General features: G+C 45.7%; 1 protein-coding gene across 1 annotated transcript in view; it reads right to left on the reverse strand.

Moving 5' to 3' along the window:
• The window catches only part of OTOG (otogelin), an 84471-nt gene that overhangs the window by 42388 nt on the left and 25737 nt on the right, over positions 1–16346 (reverse strand). Inside the window, exons 22-27 of the mRNA XM_064492535.1 lie at positions 14930–15083; positions 8886–8993; positions 4187–4325; positions 2489–2623; positions 2043–2189; positions 1629–1748 (exon numbers count right to left, since the gene is read on the reverse strand). Of these exons, the coding sequence (XP_064348605.1) occupies positions 1629–1748; positions 2043–2189; positions 2489–2623; positions 4187–4325; positions 8886–8993; positions 14930–15083 (803 nt within the window). The remainder of the gene's footprint in view (positions 1–1628; positions 1749–2042; positions 2190–2488; positions 2624–4186; positions 4326–8885; positions 8994–14929; positions 15084–16346) is intronic.

Consider the following 16346-nt stretch of genomic DNA (forward strand, 5'->3'; position numbering starts at 1 on the left):
CAGAGCCCATCTGGCTGGAGTCTCCCCCTTGCTGGCTGTGAATGGCAGATGACAGGAGTGGTGGGTGGTCTCTAGTAGCTAAGGGTCATCCTGGGCCAACAGCTTGCAAAAAAAACTGAAACTCTCAGTTCTATGGCAATAAGGACTGGCTGTTAATAACCACACAAGTAGACAGGGAAGCAGATTCCACACCATTCAGACTTTCAGATGAGAGCCCAGCCCTGGCTGATACATTAATTGCAGCCTGTGATACACAAAGCCGAGACCAAGTCAACTTGTGCCCTGACTCCTGACTCACAGAAAGTGAAATAATACCTGTGCATGGTTGGCTGCTCCTAAGCCTGCAGTTATGTTGTTACGCAGCTAAAGAAAACCAATACAGATTTCCTGATGTTGGCTGAATCTTCTCCCTCAGGCCTATATTTTCACTAGAGCCCCCTAGGGTATGCCCAAGGGAATTATTGTGAGAGGGAAATAACATCGGGGAGTCAGAGGAGGGAAGCGATAAAGGCTGGTCACCCACTCAGCTACTCTAAAATGGGATGGCTTAGAGCAAACTTTTCTGAGGCTGTGAGAACAGCCTTGTCCCACTTCAGGACTACATGGAGCCCCAGGCCATGACTAACCATGACTAACTGTTCCTCTGACCCCAGTCTACATAGGCTTATCTCCATATAGTCCCCAACAGAGAACTAGGAACATAAGATCACTCAGACCAGGAAAGGCAAATATGTAAAACTCATATCACCACTCTAATGCAGCACCCATAGCAGACATAACTAATTGATCACAATTCTTCCAGCTGAGCCAGACACACGTGTTGGTATTTCTCAACACAGCTTCCCAGGCAGCCTCATCTAATTGATCAGATTTGTCACATGAGGTGAAATCTGTTCACTATCCCTCTCCCAGACCCTTCACTTCAGAGGACCACAGAGAAAATGGGACTTATTCAAGGTCACCCAGCAAGTCACTGGATGATTTAAGACAAGAACGCAGGTCTCCTTCTCTCAGTTCAGTGTTGTTTCTCCCAATAGCTCACAGTTTGGCAGCCTCAGTAAGACATCTCCCAAACCTCAGAGGTACCCTCTGTCATTTCTGCCTCTGCTAATATTATTCTCCCTGTCAGAGGCCTTCTCTCTGATACATTCATCCATCCAAAAATGGTCTATCTTTTAAGTATCACACTAGTCCCACCTCCTTCAGGAAGCCTTCTCTGATTAGCCTCAACCTATGTAGGTCTCTCTTGGTCTCTCCTCTGTTCCAGATCTATCACCAGGCTCTGGGCGCACAGACATGGGTAAGATGGTCATGCTTCAGCAAACCTCATCTTCCCTACTATATGGTCATCTCTCCTAGGACAGAGACTGTGCCTCTTTCCCAGTCCCCACCCTCCCACCAGGGTTTGGTCCAGGGCACATGTGCGTCTGATTTGTGCGACTGGACGCTGCATATCCTCAGGCCACAGGATGGAGTCTAGGGCTGGGGATGCCAAATCAAAGACTGTGAGAGCTGCTGCAGGAGCAGCCTCACACCAAGGCCCCTCCCCTGGCCTGCAGCCAGGCTCTTTCAGTGCTGACCAGAGCCCATCCGGGTGAGGGGGGTGAGCCAGCTTAGAGAGGCTTTACCTCGGCTGCAGCCCAACTGCCACCAAACTCCTGGGGGTTAGTTAACTCTAAGTTCTCCGGGGTCCTCATCTCATTGACCGTTTTTAAGTCAAAGTTCCCACAGAGTCCTGTCAGCAGGCCCTGAAAGAAGAGAGAATGGTCAGTTGCTGGCGCCCCAGTGGTGAACTTTGGGCAGAGGGGTTGCCATGAGCCCAGGTGTCTGTCATGGGCCCAAAAGCAACTACTGGGGTCACAGTATGCAGAGGGATAGAAGAGTCAGAGAAGGGGCCTAGAGCGTGCTGGGGCAGATAGGACAGAAGGCGTGATGCTCCTGGCTCTTTGGGGAGGGTACAGCTCTTGCAAGGACACCCAGTGGCTTGGCTCAGTCCCAGGCAGGAACACAGGGCCCATGAGGGTCACTGCTCATGTGACTACCTGCCACTGTGGCCCAGCCTGGATGTGCACTGTGGTTCTCTGGTCCCATAAGAGGGTGATGTGCTCCCGTGGGAAATGCACCAGCGTGAAAAACCCCACTTGCCATGTGTGGACCTCCTGCTTCTTGTCCAGGAAGCTCTCAGGACTCTAGGGAGACAGAGGTGGCTGTTCCTGAGACCAGAGCATCCCCCAACACCTGGGTCAGCTGGGCCTGGCTACAAGCCACTGCCCAGCCCCAGGAGTTCACCAACATCTCTGCCTCCCTCGTGCCCTGACATTGACCTCTGGGTCCCTGACCCCGGCCAAGGAACTCAGTCTGGGCTGCTGACTCAACAGTTCCAAGAGAAAGTGCTGTGGTAAGGAAACCAGTCCTTAGCCCTCTTCCACCCCCAGCCCCCATGAACCGGCAAATTGTCCACACAGCCTTCACTGGCACCGGGCCTTACGGGAGTTCCTGAGTCGTCATCGAAGATGATGAGTGAGTTCCCAACATTGACGGAAATAAATTTCCTGCAGATGATGCCAGAGCTGTAGCAGTTCACATTTTCTACAATCACAGAGAAGCTGAAATCTGATGTGCTCTGAGGAGAAATAAGTTCTTGCAGTAAAGCCAGGGAGAGAAGAGTCTGCTAAGAGGCACAAGGTAGAGGGATACGGCCTCTTGCAGTGGTTTTCAACCCACTTCTGTGTCATATGAGCTGTGTGACTTTGGGCAATTTACCTCAGTTCTCTGAAGCTCAGTTTTGTTTTGGGTGCCTGGTGCACTGTTTAGCAGGTAGGGACTCTGCAAAAAGTATCTGATGAATGAATGAATGAATACATAATAGGGATAACTAATGTAGACAGGTGTGTGAGGGAAGGGGCACTGTCTTACACACACTGATGACAGTAATGTATGCCTTCTTGGAGGGCAACTTGCAGGCACTGAACAGTGTTCTAAATGTGTAACTTTTCCTAGCAACGCCACTTCTGAGAGTCTAGAGACACATCCACCCAAATACTCATTGAGCATTTAAATACTGACAACAACCTAAACGTCCATCAACGGCAAATAATAAAAGAAACTAGAGCACATCCCTTCTGTGGATCTCTACAGAAAAAAGGAACATTGAATGACTATGTGAGAAAATGTCCAAAGTGTACTAATAATGATAAAAGCAAACTGCAGGATCTTATTCATAGAAACCAACCAAAATGTGTGTGTGTCTGTCAGTCGCATGGAAAATGATCATGCAGGATTCACACCTGTTATGAGTGTTTATTCAGCAGGGGACAGGAACAGAAGACATGTGAAGAGGAATATCTGCTTTTAATATATGCTTCTATGTTGTTTTAAATATTAGTGAAGAGCATGCAAAACCTTTGAAATCTATAAAATAAAATACAACAGGGTCTTTGTCTTGTTGGAGTTACTGAAAGAGCCCAGCACAGATAGGACTCACTCCATAAACAGTTTGTCATTATTACTGTTGTTGTTGTTGTTGTTGTTGTTACTCTTACTATTATATAATGAGAGGGAGAGGCCCTTAGCAAAACCAGGATCCCTGAATGTGTCTGGGGCACTCTCCCGCCTACCCTGTTGGTACCCTTTTCTCCTTCTGGAGGGGATCCTGCCTCTACTGTGCCATCCCATACCACCACCCCTTTTCCTCTGGGTGAGCTGATGGCTGTAACATGTGATTGCTTAAGCACACCGCTCCAGTCAGGTTTCTTGGTTCAGATGTGTGACCTCGGGTGAGACACCAACTTCCCTAAGCCCAAGTTGCTCCATCTATATAATGTGGACTCACTAAACTCGATCTTGCAGGGTTACTGTAAGAAGTAAGTGAACTAATGCTTAAAAATGGCTTGGTAGGCTGTCAGGCATATAATAAAGGCCCAGAGAGGCTTTTACTGTTACAGACAGAAAAACCACTGGGACCCAAGGGGGCAAGGCTATAAATGGTGAGTGGACAGGCAGGGGGTTATTTATGACTGGTGGGCCTGGTCCAGCTCTGAGCTTGCTCCTTGGCACTTCTTTGGGTCTCTAGATAGTCACACCACAGGGCTTAGATGCCCCCACCCACCCAATTATGCGTCAACAGCAGCCTTAGCTGCCCTGGGTCCCCATGGAGCCGGCTCTGCAGACACACTCAGGCGCTCACCTTGACCAGGTGCACTTTGCATGCCCCCACGAAGTCAAACGGGAGCCCATCAAACGTGCGGTAATGCCGGTCTCCATATGCCGTGCAGGTGGAGGCGCAGGGGTGGAGGGCGCACTGGAATGAGCCGTGCTGGCACACGCTGAAACACACGCGCCCAGACCCCTCACAGGGCATGCCCCCCACCCCACCCTGAATATCACGGCAGGGCTATTGCCCATCAAGCACCTATTGTGTGCTCCTGGGCTGGGGGTCCAGAAACATCATAGACCTCCAACAGACACCCGGAGGGTGGGAGGGAGGGACCCATTTCGTGTAGGAGACACTGGGGTTCAGAGAAGTTAAGTTAATAAATAACAGAGCCAAGACTGAATCCAGAGCTATTTGACTCCAGCTTCCGCACTCTTTACCACTCCAATTGTTCATTCATTCACTTGTTCATTCAATAAATATTAAGCACCAACCATATCCTAGGCATTATTCCAGGCATTTGAGACATATTAGTGAACGAAACAGCAAAAAACCTCTGCCTTTGTGAAGTTTATATTCTAGAGGAGGAAGATACACACTAAACCATAAAAAATAAGAAGTATGCATGAGTAGGTAATATAGTGGGTTAGAAGGGAGCAAGATAAAGGGGATTGAGAATGTGTGTGGGGGTGGACAGAGGGACATGCGGGCAGACTTAGTGGAGGTGAGGAAATTAAGTATATGGACATTTGGAAGACAAGCATCCTGGGCAGAGGGTATAGCCTTTGCAAAGGTCCTGGGGAACACTTGGGAAGACAACATAGCGAGGATGGAGAGTGGAGGAGGAGGAGAGGAGGAATTCAGGGAGGTAACAGAAGTCCAAGCCCCATAGGTCCAAGAAGGCCATTGTAAGAATGGTAGCTTTGTTAGGAGTGAGAGGGGGAGTGTTTGGAGGTTTTATTCATGGGAATAACATGATCTGATTTATGTTCCACTCTGGCTGCTGTACTGAGTCTAAGCTGAAGGGAGCCAAGGGGGAGGTAAGAAGATCAGTTAAGAGGTTATTCTGCAAATCAGGGAAGAGATGATGCTGACTCAGAACGAGGTAACAGTGGTGGAAGGAATGAGATCCAGATTCTGAATCTATTTTGAAGGTAGAACCAAAAGGATCTGCAGACAGCTTGGAGGAAGGTAGTAAAAGAAAGGACTCAAAGATAATCCCAGGGATTTCAGCCTGAGCAATTGGAAAAATGAAGTCTTCATCAACCCAGACGGGGAAGACTGAGTGAGGAGCAGGTCTGAGGGGACAGATCATGTGTTCAGTTTTGGGCATGTGGGCATCTGAGATGTGTGGTGATGCCTGGTAGGTGGTTGGACGTGTGAGTCTGGAGTTCAGGAGTAAGGTTTGGACCAGAAATGTGGGAACCATCTGCCTATGGTTGGGCCTTATTGCCACGAGACTGGGTGAGTTCACCAAGGGAGTGAGTATAAACACAGAAGAGGTCCCTTGGGGCACCCAATATTAAGAGTTTGGAAAAAAGGAAGAATTGGCAAAAGAACCTGAGAAGGAGCAGCAAGAGAGGTAGGAGGAAAACCAAGAGAGTGGGGAATCCCAGAGCCACAAGAAGAAAAATATGAAGGAAGAGAGAATGATAACCAGTGACTGACTGTGTGGCTAACTGGTCTAGGAAGATGAGGACCAAGTATCGAACACTGGATACAGCAAGGTGGAGATTATCAGTCACCTTAGTAGGAATCGTTTTGGTGGAATGGAAGGGAGGATGAGAGAAGAGGAATTGAAAACAGCAAATACAGAACTTTTTTGAGAAGTTCTGCAATAAAAAGGGAGCAGAGACTTGGGAAGAGATGGGCAGCCAGGCTTCATCTCAGTAAATAGATCTCATCCAACACTCAAGCCACATCAGCCCAGACACCCCTCCAGCACCCACCTCCCCAGTGGAGAGCAGTTGGAATCTGAGACACAGTGAAATGTCCTTCAAGTTGGAATGTTGAGAAAGTCCAAACACATATTAGGAAGGTAGAGCATTAAAAACTGAGTGTGTCCCAGTCCCCTAAGGGAGAGAAGACCCACTCTGTGGCCAGGCAGCCTCTTTCATGAGGAAAGAGCCTATTTATGTCAATGTTCCAAATCCTCAAATAATCCCAAGGTTCAGCCCTTTGGCCAAAGTGCTCACGGAAGATTCAACATAGCATAGCCATTCCCCTGCCTGAGGCTGGGGGTGCTGGTGCGGTGGCTGGCATCCAGTGAGTTGACAAAGTGAGTCAGTCCCCGACTCTGAGCATCCCTTGGCAAGTCCAGGCTGGCGAGCTCTGATGTCTCACCACATGCGCTGGCACCCACAGTCCGCTCTGGCTCACAACAGCCATGAAATCCCATGAACAATGGAGCACCCAGCCTGCACAGAGACATTATACCCAGGGAATTCTGGGGTAAGAGTCAGGGCTCTGATCCTATAAATACATCCTGATGTATTAAAGAAACCAGCCTTAGAATGAATGGGCTTGACTGTGACTCTGATGCTGACATGGAAAGAAATGCCATGGCCATCTCCTGGGTGAGGGAAACAAGACAATTTCAACCCCAGCATGGGATAGAGACTGGGAACTGTGCTCTAGTTAGTTGGACATGTCTCCAAGATGGAGCCCCCCTAGCTTCTTTGCTGGGCCGCTGGGCCCCAGTCCTGGGGGCTTCTAGCCCTCATCAAGCCATCCCTAGCTAGATCTCAACATGGGAACAATGATCAAGTTTGCTTCCCAAGATCAGGGTACCAATTTACCATTACTCATCCCCTCCCCCAGAGCTCTCTCCATCCCCCATTGCCCCTGACTCAGAGGCCAAATAAGGCTGTCTCCTATACTCCACACTGCCATCTCTACCAAGAACTGAATGTCCTTGAGAAGAGGAAATCTCACCCAGGGCCAAGGGGAAGGACACAGCACATTCTCAGAGCTCAGTATGGCAGTGACAGTAGTGGAGACAACAGAGGACCTGCTCATCCCCTCACCCACCTGGGACCCCTTCATGCAGCCAGCCGCAGCACACGTCCCTCTGCACACTCACAGATGCACACTCATTAATGCGAGATGAATCCCTAAGCCCAAGAAACCTTACTTAGCCTGTAGGAGACATAAGGGTTCAGGAGAGCTGAGTGGCTAGGAAGGGCACTAATTTATCATTACTCACCCATCTCCAAAACAAACACCAGACCAGAAATCAATACATCAAGCCTGACCTGAAGCTACTTTACACAGGATCTTGTGTCTAGCCCAACCCCTTTGGACAGTCACTGGAACATGATATGAGGCCAGGACAGCAACAGGTTCCACTGGGTGGAGAGCTCCACTGGAATGAGCTGGGCAGACCTCTCTAAGGGCCCTGGCCCTCTCTCCTCTCCCTCTCCATCCTACCTCACTAGTCTAGCTGATGTGCTTAGGCCATTTTCCAGAGAGTTGTAGGACCTGGGGCTCAGGGGTCCCTGAGGTGTCCCCTGGCCCCCTGGGGTAGTGACAGGGCCACCCTGGTCCTGCAGACATCAGGGCTGGAGGAGCACTGGGACTCTCAGAGCCCTGGAAAGCCCAGGTTGGGTCCTGAGCCAGAAGTGCAAAGGCACATGGGGGAATGTCAGGGAGGCTCCACGTGCCTTTGTGTGCCAGGAACGCAGGGGACACCTGGCAAAGGAGGCCACAGCAGGAGCTGCCCAGCCTGGGAAACATGGGTTGAGAGGACTCATTAGCTGTTGGGGTAGTTATAAGGCCTTTGGAGGGCCTTTGGGAGAGCTTCAAGATTTAGGTGATTTACAAAATAGGAGAGACTCAGCTCTCCCAGAAGCAGAGGACAGGTGGAGAGTGGGAAAACAAGTTACTTAAAAAAGAATCACCATAGACACTTCTAGGAGCCAAGCCTTCGGAAAGTGAGTTAATCTGAGTTAGGCACAGCAGCGGGGGAAGCTTGGGGCGACGTTTAGGAGGTTGTGTCTCTATCCACTTCCTCGCCCCTGCTGCTTGGCCAGGCAGGCTCTACAGAACTGGCCCCAAGTCTGTTTTCCCAGAATCCAATCCAGATGCGCACAAGCTCACATATGTATGTACATGAATGTACATATATTCCTATATTCACATAAGCATGTACATATTCATAGGAAAACACAAATGCACATTTTACATATATGTTCACTCACGTGTTAAGACAAATATGCACACCCAATGCATGCACACACATTCACATACTTTGCACACACGTCCCCACAAACTAAATAAATGCAGATGTACACAAATATATATAAACACAGGTGTAAACACACACAAAATCATACTTGTATGTAGTCACTAACACATTCAGGATTATGAATGCCCAACTTCTCATATACATGCATGTGCATATACATTCACATATGCAGTCTATGCATTTTGGACATGAGCCCACATTTACACATCCATATAAACATACAGACACTGTCATGATTACAAATACACGTGTACACACATTCATATGCATGTCTGAACAAATGCACATTCATGTAAATACTCACAAAAACTCCCCAAATTCTTACCATGCATACATATATTATATACAAACTCCTATGTAGCACACAAACACACAACATGAATATGAACATGGTTGAAAAGGGAATGCTAGATTGTGCTTGTAATCATATCCCATATCCATCCTCACTTTCAGCAAAAAACAGAGCCTGGATGGGCCCTCACTTACCAGGAATGACAGGGAGACATGACCTGGTCCCCGGGGAAATACTCCTTCTCTTTCCAAGTGCATGGGCACTCCTCCGGCAGGAAGCATGCATCCCCGTGTCTGAGCAGGCTGTAAGGACACAGCAAGCAGGTGGTCAGGAGAGTGCCCTTCCCATATCTGCCACATATCTGCCATCTGTGGAGGACTCCGTCCTCTTGGATGCCCTGGAGTGGCTCTCAGCATTTACCCTGGAAGAGTGTGGCCATGTACCCACTACCATCATGCTCATGTCCAGTGGGGTTCAGAGGTACCTTAGTAACTGGGAAAACCAGAGACAGACTCGGCCCAGCTCAGAAGTCTCTGCAATCAATCAGGAAGCAAGGCTCAGCTCTACCAGCCACATTCCTCCTGGCTGGGCTGGATGCCAGTTGTGCCATAGACACTAGCTGTGTCTAATGAACAGACCATGGACGTGGACATTGACCCTCCCACCCAGCTGGCTCATGAAGTAACCAGTGGACCTGCACTGAAAGAAATGTTAAAGGGAAATTTTCAGGAAGATGGAAACTCAGATCCACATGAGGGAATGAAGAGCTCCAAAAGTGGAAAATGTCAGGAAATATTTTTTTAAATTATTTGTTAATTTTTAAGAGATAACTGAGCATTTAGAGCAAGATTAATGTCAATGAATTGTGAGGTTTATAACATATGTAGAAATAAAATATATGACAATAACAGTACAAAGAACAAAAAGGAGGCAAATGAAAGCATGCCGTCGCAAGTATTCCACATAAAGTGGTAAAATATTAATTCATGGTAGACTGTGGTAAATGAAAGATACATATTATAATCTCTAGAAAACCATAAAAAAAATACCAGGATATATAGTTAAAATAAAGGAGAAAAAATAGAATACTAAAAAAATTTAACCCAAAAGATGGAAGAAAAGAAGAAAAAACAAAGAACAATAGGAGAAACAGATAACAAATAACAAGAAGGTAGTATTAAATTTGATCCAATTACATTAAAGTGAATGCATAAACCCTCCAATTACAAGGGAGAAACTGTGACATTAACTAAAAAAGCAAGACCCAAGTATAACCTGTTTACAAAAGACACAGCTGAAATATAGAGGCACAGATGAGCTAAAAGCAAAATGATGGGAAAAGATACAATGCAAACACTAGTCATTAGAAAGACGGAGTGGCTATACTAACATTAGACAAAGTAGACTTCAAGACAAGTAATATTAACAACAATAACAAGGGATATTTCATGATAACAAAAGTCAATTTATCAAGAGAACCTAAAAATCTTAAATGGGCACACACCAAGTAACAGACCTTCAAAAAACAGAAGCAAAAACTCACAGAACTAAAAGGAGAAAAGAGACAAAACTACAATTATAGTTGGAGATCTCACATTCTTCTCCACTAATGATAGAATAGGCAAAAAGTCATCATAGACGTAGAAGACAACAACTTAACAATGTTCTTGACTTAATTGACAATTTTAAAACTCTCCATCCAATAACAGCAGAACGCATGTTATTTCAAACATACATGGGAAATTCACCAAGACAAACTACATTCTGGACCTTAAAAAACTCAAATTTCAAAGACTTGAAATCATACAAAGTATATTCTCTGGCCACAATGAAATTAAATTAGAAGTCAGGAACAAACAGATATAAGGCAAATCTCCAAATATGTCACAATTAGTAACATTTCTAAACAACTCATGGATCAAAAAAGAAACCACAAATTAGAAAATATTACAACAAAAATAATGAAAACATATCATATCAAAATCTGTAGAGTGCAGATAAAGCAGTGCTTACAAAAATATAGTTTTAAATGCTTCTATTTTTAGAAAATAATCAAAGATCTAAACTAGAAGTAAAAGAGCATATTAAATCCAACATAATTAGTAAGAAGGGGAAAAAAATGATAAGAGAAGAAATAAGTGAAATAGAAAACAGAAAAACAATTGAGGAGATCAATGAAATCAGAAGTTGGTTCTTTGAAAAGATCAATCAAACTGACAACCACCTGGCCAGACTGAGTAGTAAAAAAAGAGAAACAATTCAAGTTACCAATATTAAGAACAAAGGAAAGACATTGCTGCAGATCCTACAGATATTAAAAGGAAAATAGGAAATATTATGGACAATATTAAACTAATAAATTGACAACTTAGATGGAATGAACAACAAAAACATCAAATATCTATGAATAAATTCAATAAGAGTGCAAACTTTTAGGTGAAAACTATGAAACACTGAAGAGAGAAATTAAAGAAAGCCCAATAAATAGAGCAGTAATACCATATTTGTATACTGGAGGACTCACCAGTTTGAAGATGTCAGTTCTACCCAAATTGATCTATAGATTCAACACAACCCAAATCAAAATCCCAGAGGCCTTTTTGTGGAAATTGACAAGCTGATCCTAAGTTTACATGGAAATTCAAAGACCTAGAAATGCCAAAAAACTTTGAGAAGGAATAAAGTTGGAGCAGTATCAATTTCTGATTTCAAGACTTACTATAAAGCTTCAGAAATCAAGAGAGTGTGATATTGGCCTGAAAACAGACAAATAGATCAATGGAACAGAATAAAGTGTCCTGAAACAGATCCACATTTATTCAGTCAATTGATTTTTTTTTTTAAGTGCCAAAACAATCCAATAAGGAAAGGAAAGTTGTTGTTTTTTGTTTTTTTTTTTAATGGGGCTAGAACCACTGGATATCCATCAGAAAAGATAACATGAAATGACTCCATTTTATAACATATACAAACTATAATAATTTTAGATAGACTATAGACTGAAATGTAAAAGCCAAAATTGTAAAGCTCCTGGAGGAAAACATAGGAGTATATCTTTGGAACCATGGCAAAGAGTTCTTAGGACTCAGAAAGAGTACCAATCATAAAGAAAAAAGTGGTATGGTAGACATCACCAAAATTTTAAAGCTCTGTTCATCAGAAGCTTTTAGACATATTAAGACATTTGAAGTGAATGAATAGGCAAACCATAGACAAGGAGGAAATATCTGCAATATATATATTTGACAAAGGACTTGCATCCAGAATATATAAAGAATTTCTGCAACTCATTTTTTAAAAAAAGCAGCTAAATAAAAAGCAGGCAAAAGACCTGAATGGACAGTTTACAAAGGAAGAGACACAAATGGCCAAAAAGCACATGAAAAAGTACTCATCATTAGTCATTAGGGAAATACAAATTAAAACTATAGTGAGAGTTGACTATGTTCTCACTAAAATAACAAAAATGAGAAAAACTGAAAACATCAAGTGTTAGTGAGGACGTGTAGAAGCCAGAACTCTCATGCAGAGTGTGAAATCATACAAATGCTTTGGAAAATAGTTGGTAATTTCTTATGTAGTTAAACACGCAAATATCCTAGGACTTAATTCCACGCTGATGTGTTCATCCAAGAGAAAGACACAGCCTTATTCAAAATAGCCCCAAACTGGAAACAACCCAAATATGCATGAACACTCGAGTGGATAAGTACTGTTTATTCAGACAATGGAATACTACTGAGCAATAATAAAAAGAAACCTACTGGAAAATACAATGTGGATCAACCTCAAAAACTAAGGAAAAGAAACCAGACATCAAAGGATAGATACTGTAAGATTCTATTTCCACAAAGTTCTAGAACAAACAGAGTCGACCAATACCAAAATGAAGAACTATGGTGCAGAGGTGGGGGAGGTACTAACTGGGAAAAGACATAGGGCATGAGGGAATTTTTTGAGGGAAAAGAGGTTTTTTATATCTTTATGAGGGTGTGGGTTACAGGAGGGTATAAATTTGTCAAAGCCTAGCAAACTGTATACTGTCAATCTGTGTGTTTTACTGTATATAAATTATGTCTCACTTTTTAAAAATTAAAAGAAAAAAAGAGTGAAACACAAAAAATTGATTAGAAGCTTGATAATTTAGGGAGAGCCCATCATTTTGTTGGGGAACCCCTAAAATGTCAGTTTCTAGGGTTTTTCTCTCTTGGCCCAGTCAACTTTCAAGAGAAGACTCTTCTTTCATTTCTGGCCTAGGAGGCAAAAACTTTGATGCCACCATCCTGGGAACCAAGCTGGGGAAGAGGGAAGAGGGCTGGGCCCCAGCTGGCTTTTACTCCATCTCCTTGTATTTATTTCACATCTCATCCCTGCCACTGTCCCCAGGACCCAAGTCTCTGATTTGACTTTTCTCGAAACTCTTACCATCTTTCTCCTGCTGGATGGGGTTAGGAAATCTGGGGATTTAACTACTCCTTACGCAGACTTGCAATTCATCCTCTTGTCTTGCTCCTACTACCCTCCTTCTGAGATGCCTGGAGCCTCCTGTTCCTGAAGCTGTCAACACCATATAGGCTGTTTCTCCTTGGCCTTCCCCTCTACAAGCATCAGCTGTCAAACCCTGCTCTGAAAGGTCAGTCTCTACACAGCCACCCTCAACTCTTCAAAAACTATTGACCCATCTCATGGCCACTGTTATCCCATTCTTGTTCCCTTTGTCTCTGGTGATTTATACTTTTTTTCTTTAACTCCATTACCAACATTTCATTGTGGTTGTGGGAGGAAGGAGGAAAAAAAAGCATGTGCTTAATCGGCAATGTTCTTTCTACCCGAAGCTACTTAACCTTTCTAAGACTCTTATTTTTTCATGTGTAAAACAGGAATAATGACACCTTCTTCCCAAGGTCATTAGGAGAATTTAATTACAAACCTGAGCACATTGCCTAGAGCTTAGTAGATACACAATAAATATTGGTTTCTTGCCCCTCCTTTCCCCGTAATTACGTCAGACCCCAGCATGGGCTGGCTCACTGCCTTGCACCTTCACCCCCAGGCCCTGTCTCTCAGCACTTCCTGGGGGATCTTCCCTACCGCCACCATCTACTGCTGCCTCCGGGCCCTTTGCAGACCTGCCTGCACCCCTAGCACCTTCTGTGTGCCCACCACAGACAGGAATATGCTGAGGGGAACTCTGGCCCCTGTCTTCAAGGTGCCCTCAATCTGAGGATCACCGTCTTCTTAACTTAACAGCCCAGGTATCATTAGGAGCATTATCCCAGCTCCCAACAGAATGTTCCACGATGGTAGGAAATGCCTGCCCTTCCTTTACAAGTTGAGACTAATAATTTCCCTTTGACAAGCCCCTGTGGAATGCATATAAGCTCCTCATAAGGCATTTGATACGGCAACATGAGCCACTAGGGCAAACACCCCGAGGTGATGGAGGTCCAGTACGAAGAAGGGGACGAGGACAAGGCTGCATGGAACACTTACTGCACAGTGCCCTGTCTTAGTTAAATCTCACTAAGAACCCTGCATGGTGGGTGTTACTGCCCTCAATTCACAGATGAGCAAACTCAGGCTCACAAAAATGAAGTGACCTGTCCAACACCACGTAGCTAGTGACAAACATTAAGCCCTCTGGACTGGGCATGCTCTGATGGCAGCATCTCAGGCACCCAGGAGGGAGACTACTTCCACTGGGTGGGGCCTTTCTTTTTCAAGTATTATAGGGGTTCGAGCCCTCCTCCACCTGGTCAGAATTTTGCAGGGATGGAGGCTGAGAGCTGAACATGGGTTTCCTCTCTTGTGTTCTTCAGTAGAGCATGCCTGGCACCCACCCAGTGCTTCCTTTACAGTCCCTCATTTAATCCTCACAACAACCTCTTGAGGTGGTAAGTAGTATTATTATTATTATTATTATTATTATTATTATTATTATTATTATTATTACTATTTTACAGATGAAAAACTGAGCCTCCAAGGAGCTAGGCCCCTTCCTTGTCCAAGGTCACATGCTGGTAAGAAGCAGAGGCAGGGAGACTGCACTCCAGCTTGGCTCCCCACACTCCTGCTCTTTCTCGGATTCCTTGCTGGTCATTACACTGTCACTGGCCAACCCTGGGCTGGTGCCTCCCTGCAAGGGTGTGTAAGGTTTTCCCTGCCGCTCATTCCACCTTGCGGTCCCTGGTTCTGCCAGCCTTCAGGAGAGGGAACCCAAGGCAACACGGATACACACCCCGGGGGACAAGCACATCCTGAGAGGCAGGGGCTGCGGGCTGGCACGCTCAGGTTCAGCAGCTGCTGCTCGCACGTCCTCTCTCTGCTCAGCTCAGGGTCAGTGCGCAGGTCACTGCAGTTCACGAAGACCTGGCCCGCTGGGCAGGCAGCAGCTGGAAGAGAAGCTGGGATGAGCCTGGATGCTCAGCAAGATGCTTGGAACACCTCAGCCTAGGATGGGGTCCTGGCAGCAGAGGTGGCCAGAGAGACCTGGGGACCCAGCATCTGGGGGATGCAGCACAGATGGGGCTCTGATGCCTTCTCAGCCCTGGCTGTCCTGAGGCCTCCCTTGGATTCCCAGATGCACATCACAGCGGGCGAGAGGGGTGTGTGCTGTCACACAACAGGACAACCGCTACCAGGGCCAATTATTGGATGTGTCCTTTCCACCAGGTGCTGTTCCAGGCCCTTCACATGCATTTTCTTATTTAATCCTATAACAACTCTGTGAGGTATTATTACCCCCTGTTTTCCCATATAATGGAAAAAAGCCACTTCTGCTTTCCAAAGGCATGATAAGGTGAGAGGAAGTGCCCCCAGAAGGACCAGGAGAGGAACCAGAAAGAAGACAGCCATGCAGTGAGGCAGGGTGGCCAGGGGACTTTCAACAACAGGGAAGTCAACTTCCCATTACCTGTGTTTCTGTGACATAAGCCCACTCTCTCTCCCCGAACCTTCAGTCAAGCCGGCCATGTACACTTATACCATGTCAGTACACTTTTTTAGGGAAATCAATAAAAGGGGGCTGAGTTCCACACCCTCCCTGTGATTGAACAGAGAGAAAGGAATAACCACAGGGGATGAAATGAAAGTCCCAAAGAGCAGAAACCTGAAGCCAGACACAACAAAAAGAAAAGCACTTTCAGGAATATACATGAAACGTGGGGAGAACACAGGGATCTAAGTCACATACAAAAGAGGAAGTGAAGGCTCAGAGAGATGAAGCGAGTAACCCATGGCTGCACAGGAAGTGAGTGCTGGGCAGATTTGAACCCAGGGCTGCCTGACTCTGGAGGCCTGCTCTGTGTCACCTGCCATATGATTATTTCCGATCCCTTCTGTGCCAATCACCATACTTAGCGGCATCCCCTACCCCAGGAGGCCCTCCCTGAAGGCTCCAGCCCCCTGCTCTACGACCTCTAAGCCCCTCACAGGCTGATCCACCACATGCCACCCTGACCCCTCTTCTCTATTGCCTGTGAGGGCCTCAAAGGCCCAGCTTGTCCTCCTCTTTGCTGTGACCCCACATCCAGCACTGGGCTGGGTAGAGAGTCAACCTCGGTAGACACGTGATGGCTCATATCGAAAATACCCAAGACCCAGGCGAGGTCAAGGGACTGTCCAGATAACCAGCTGGTTACCCCTGAGGGAGACAG

This window comes from Camelus dromedarius, chromosome 12 (assembly GCF_036321535.1).
Source record: "Camelus dromedarius isolate mCamDro1 chromosome 12, mCamDro1.pat, whole genome shotgun sequence".
Classification (NCBI taxonomy): domain Eukaryota; kingdom Metazoa; phylum Chordata; class Mammalia; order Artiodactyla; family Camelidae; genus Camelus; species Camelus dromedarius.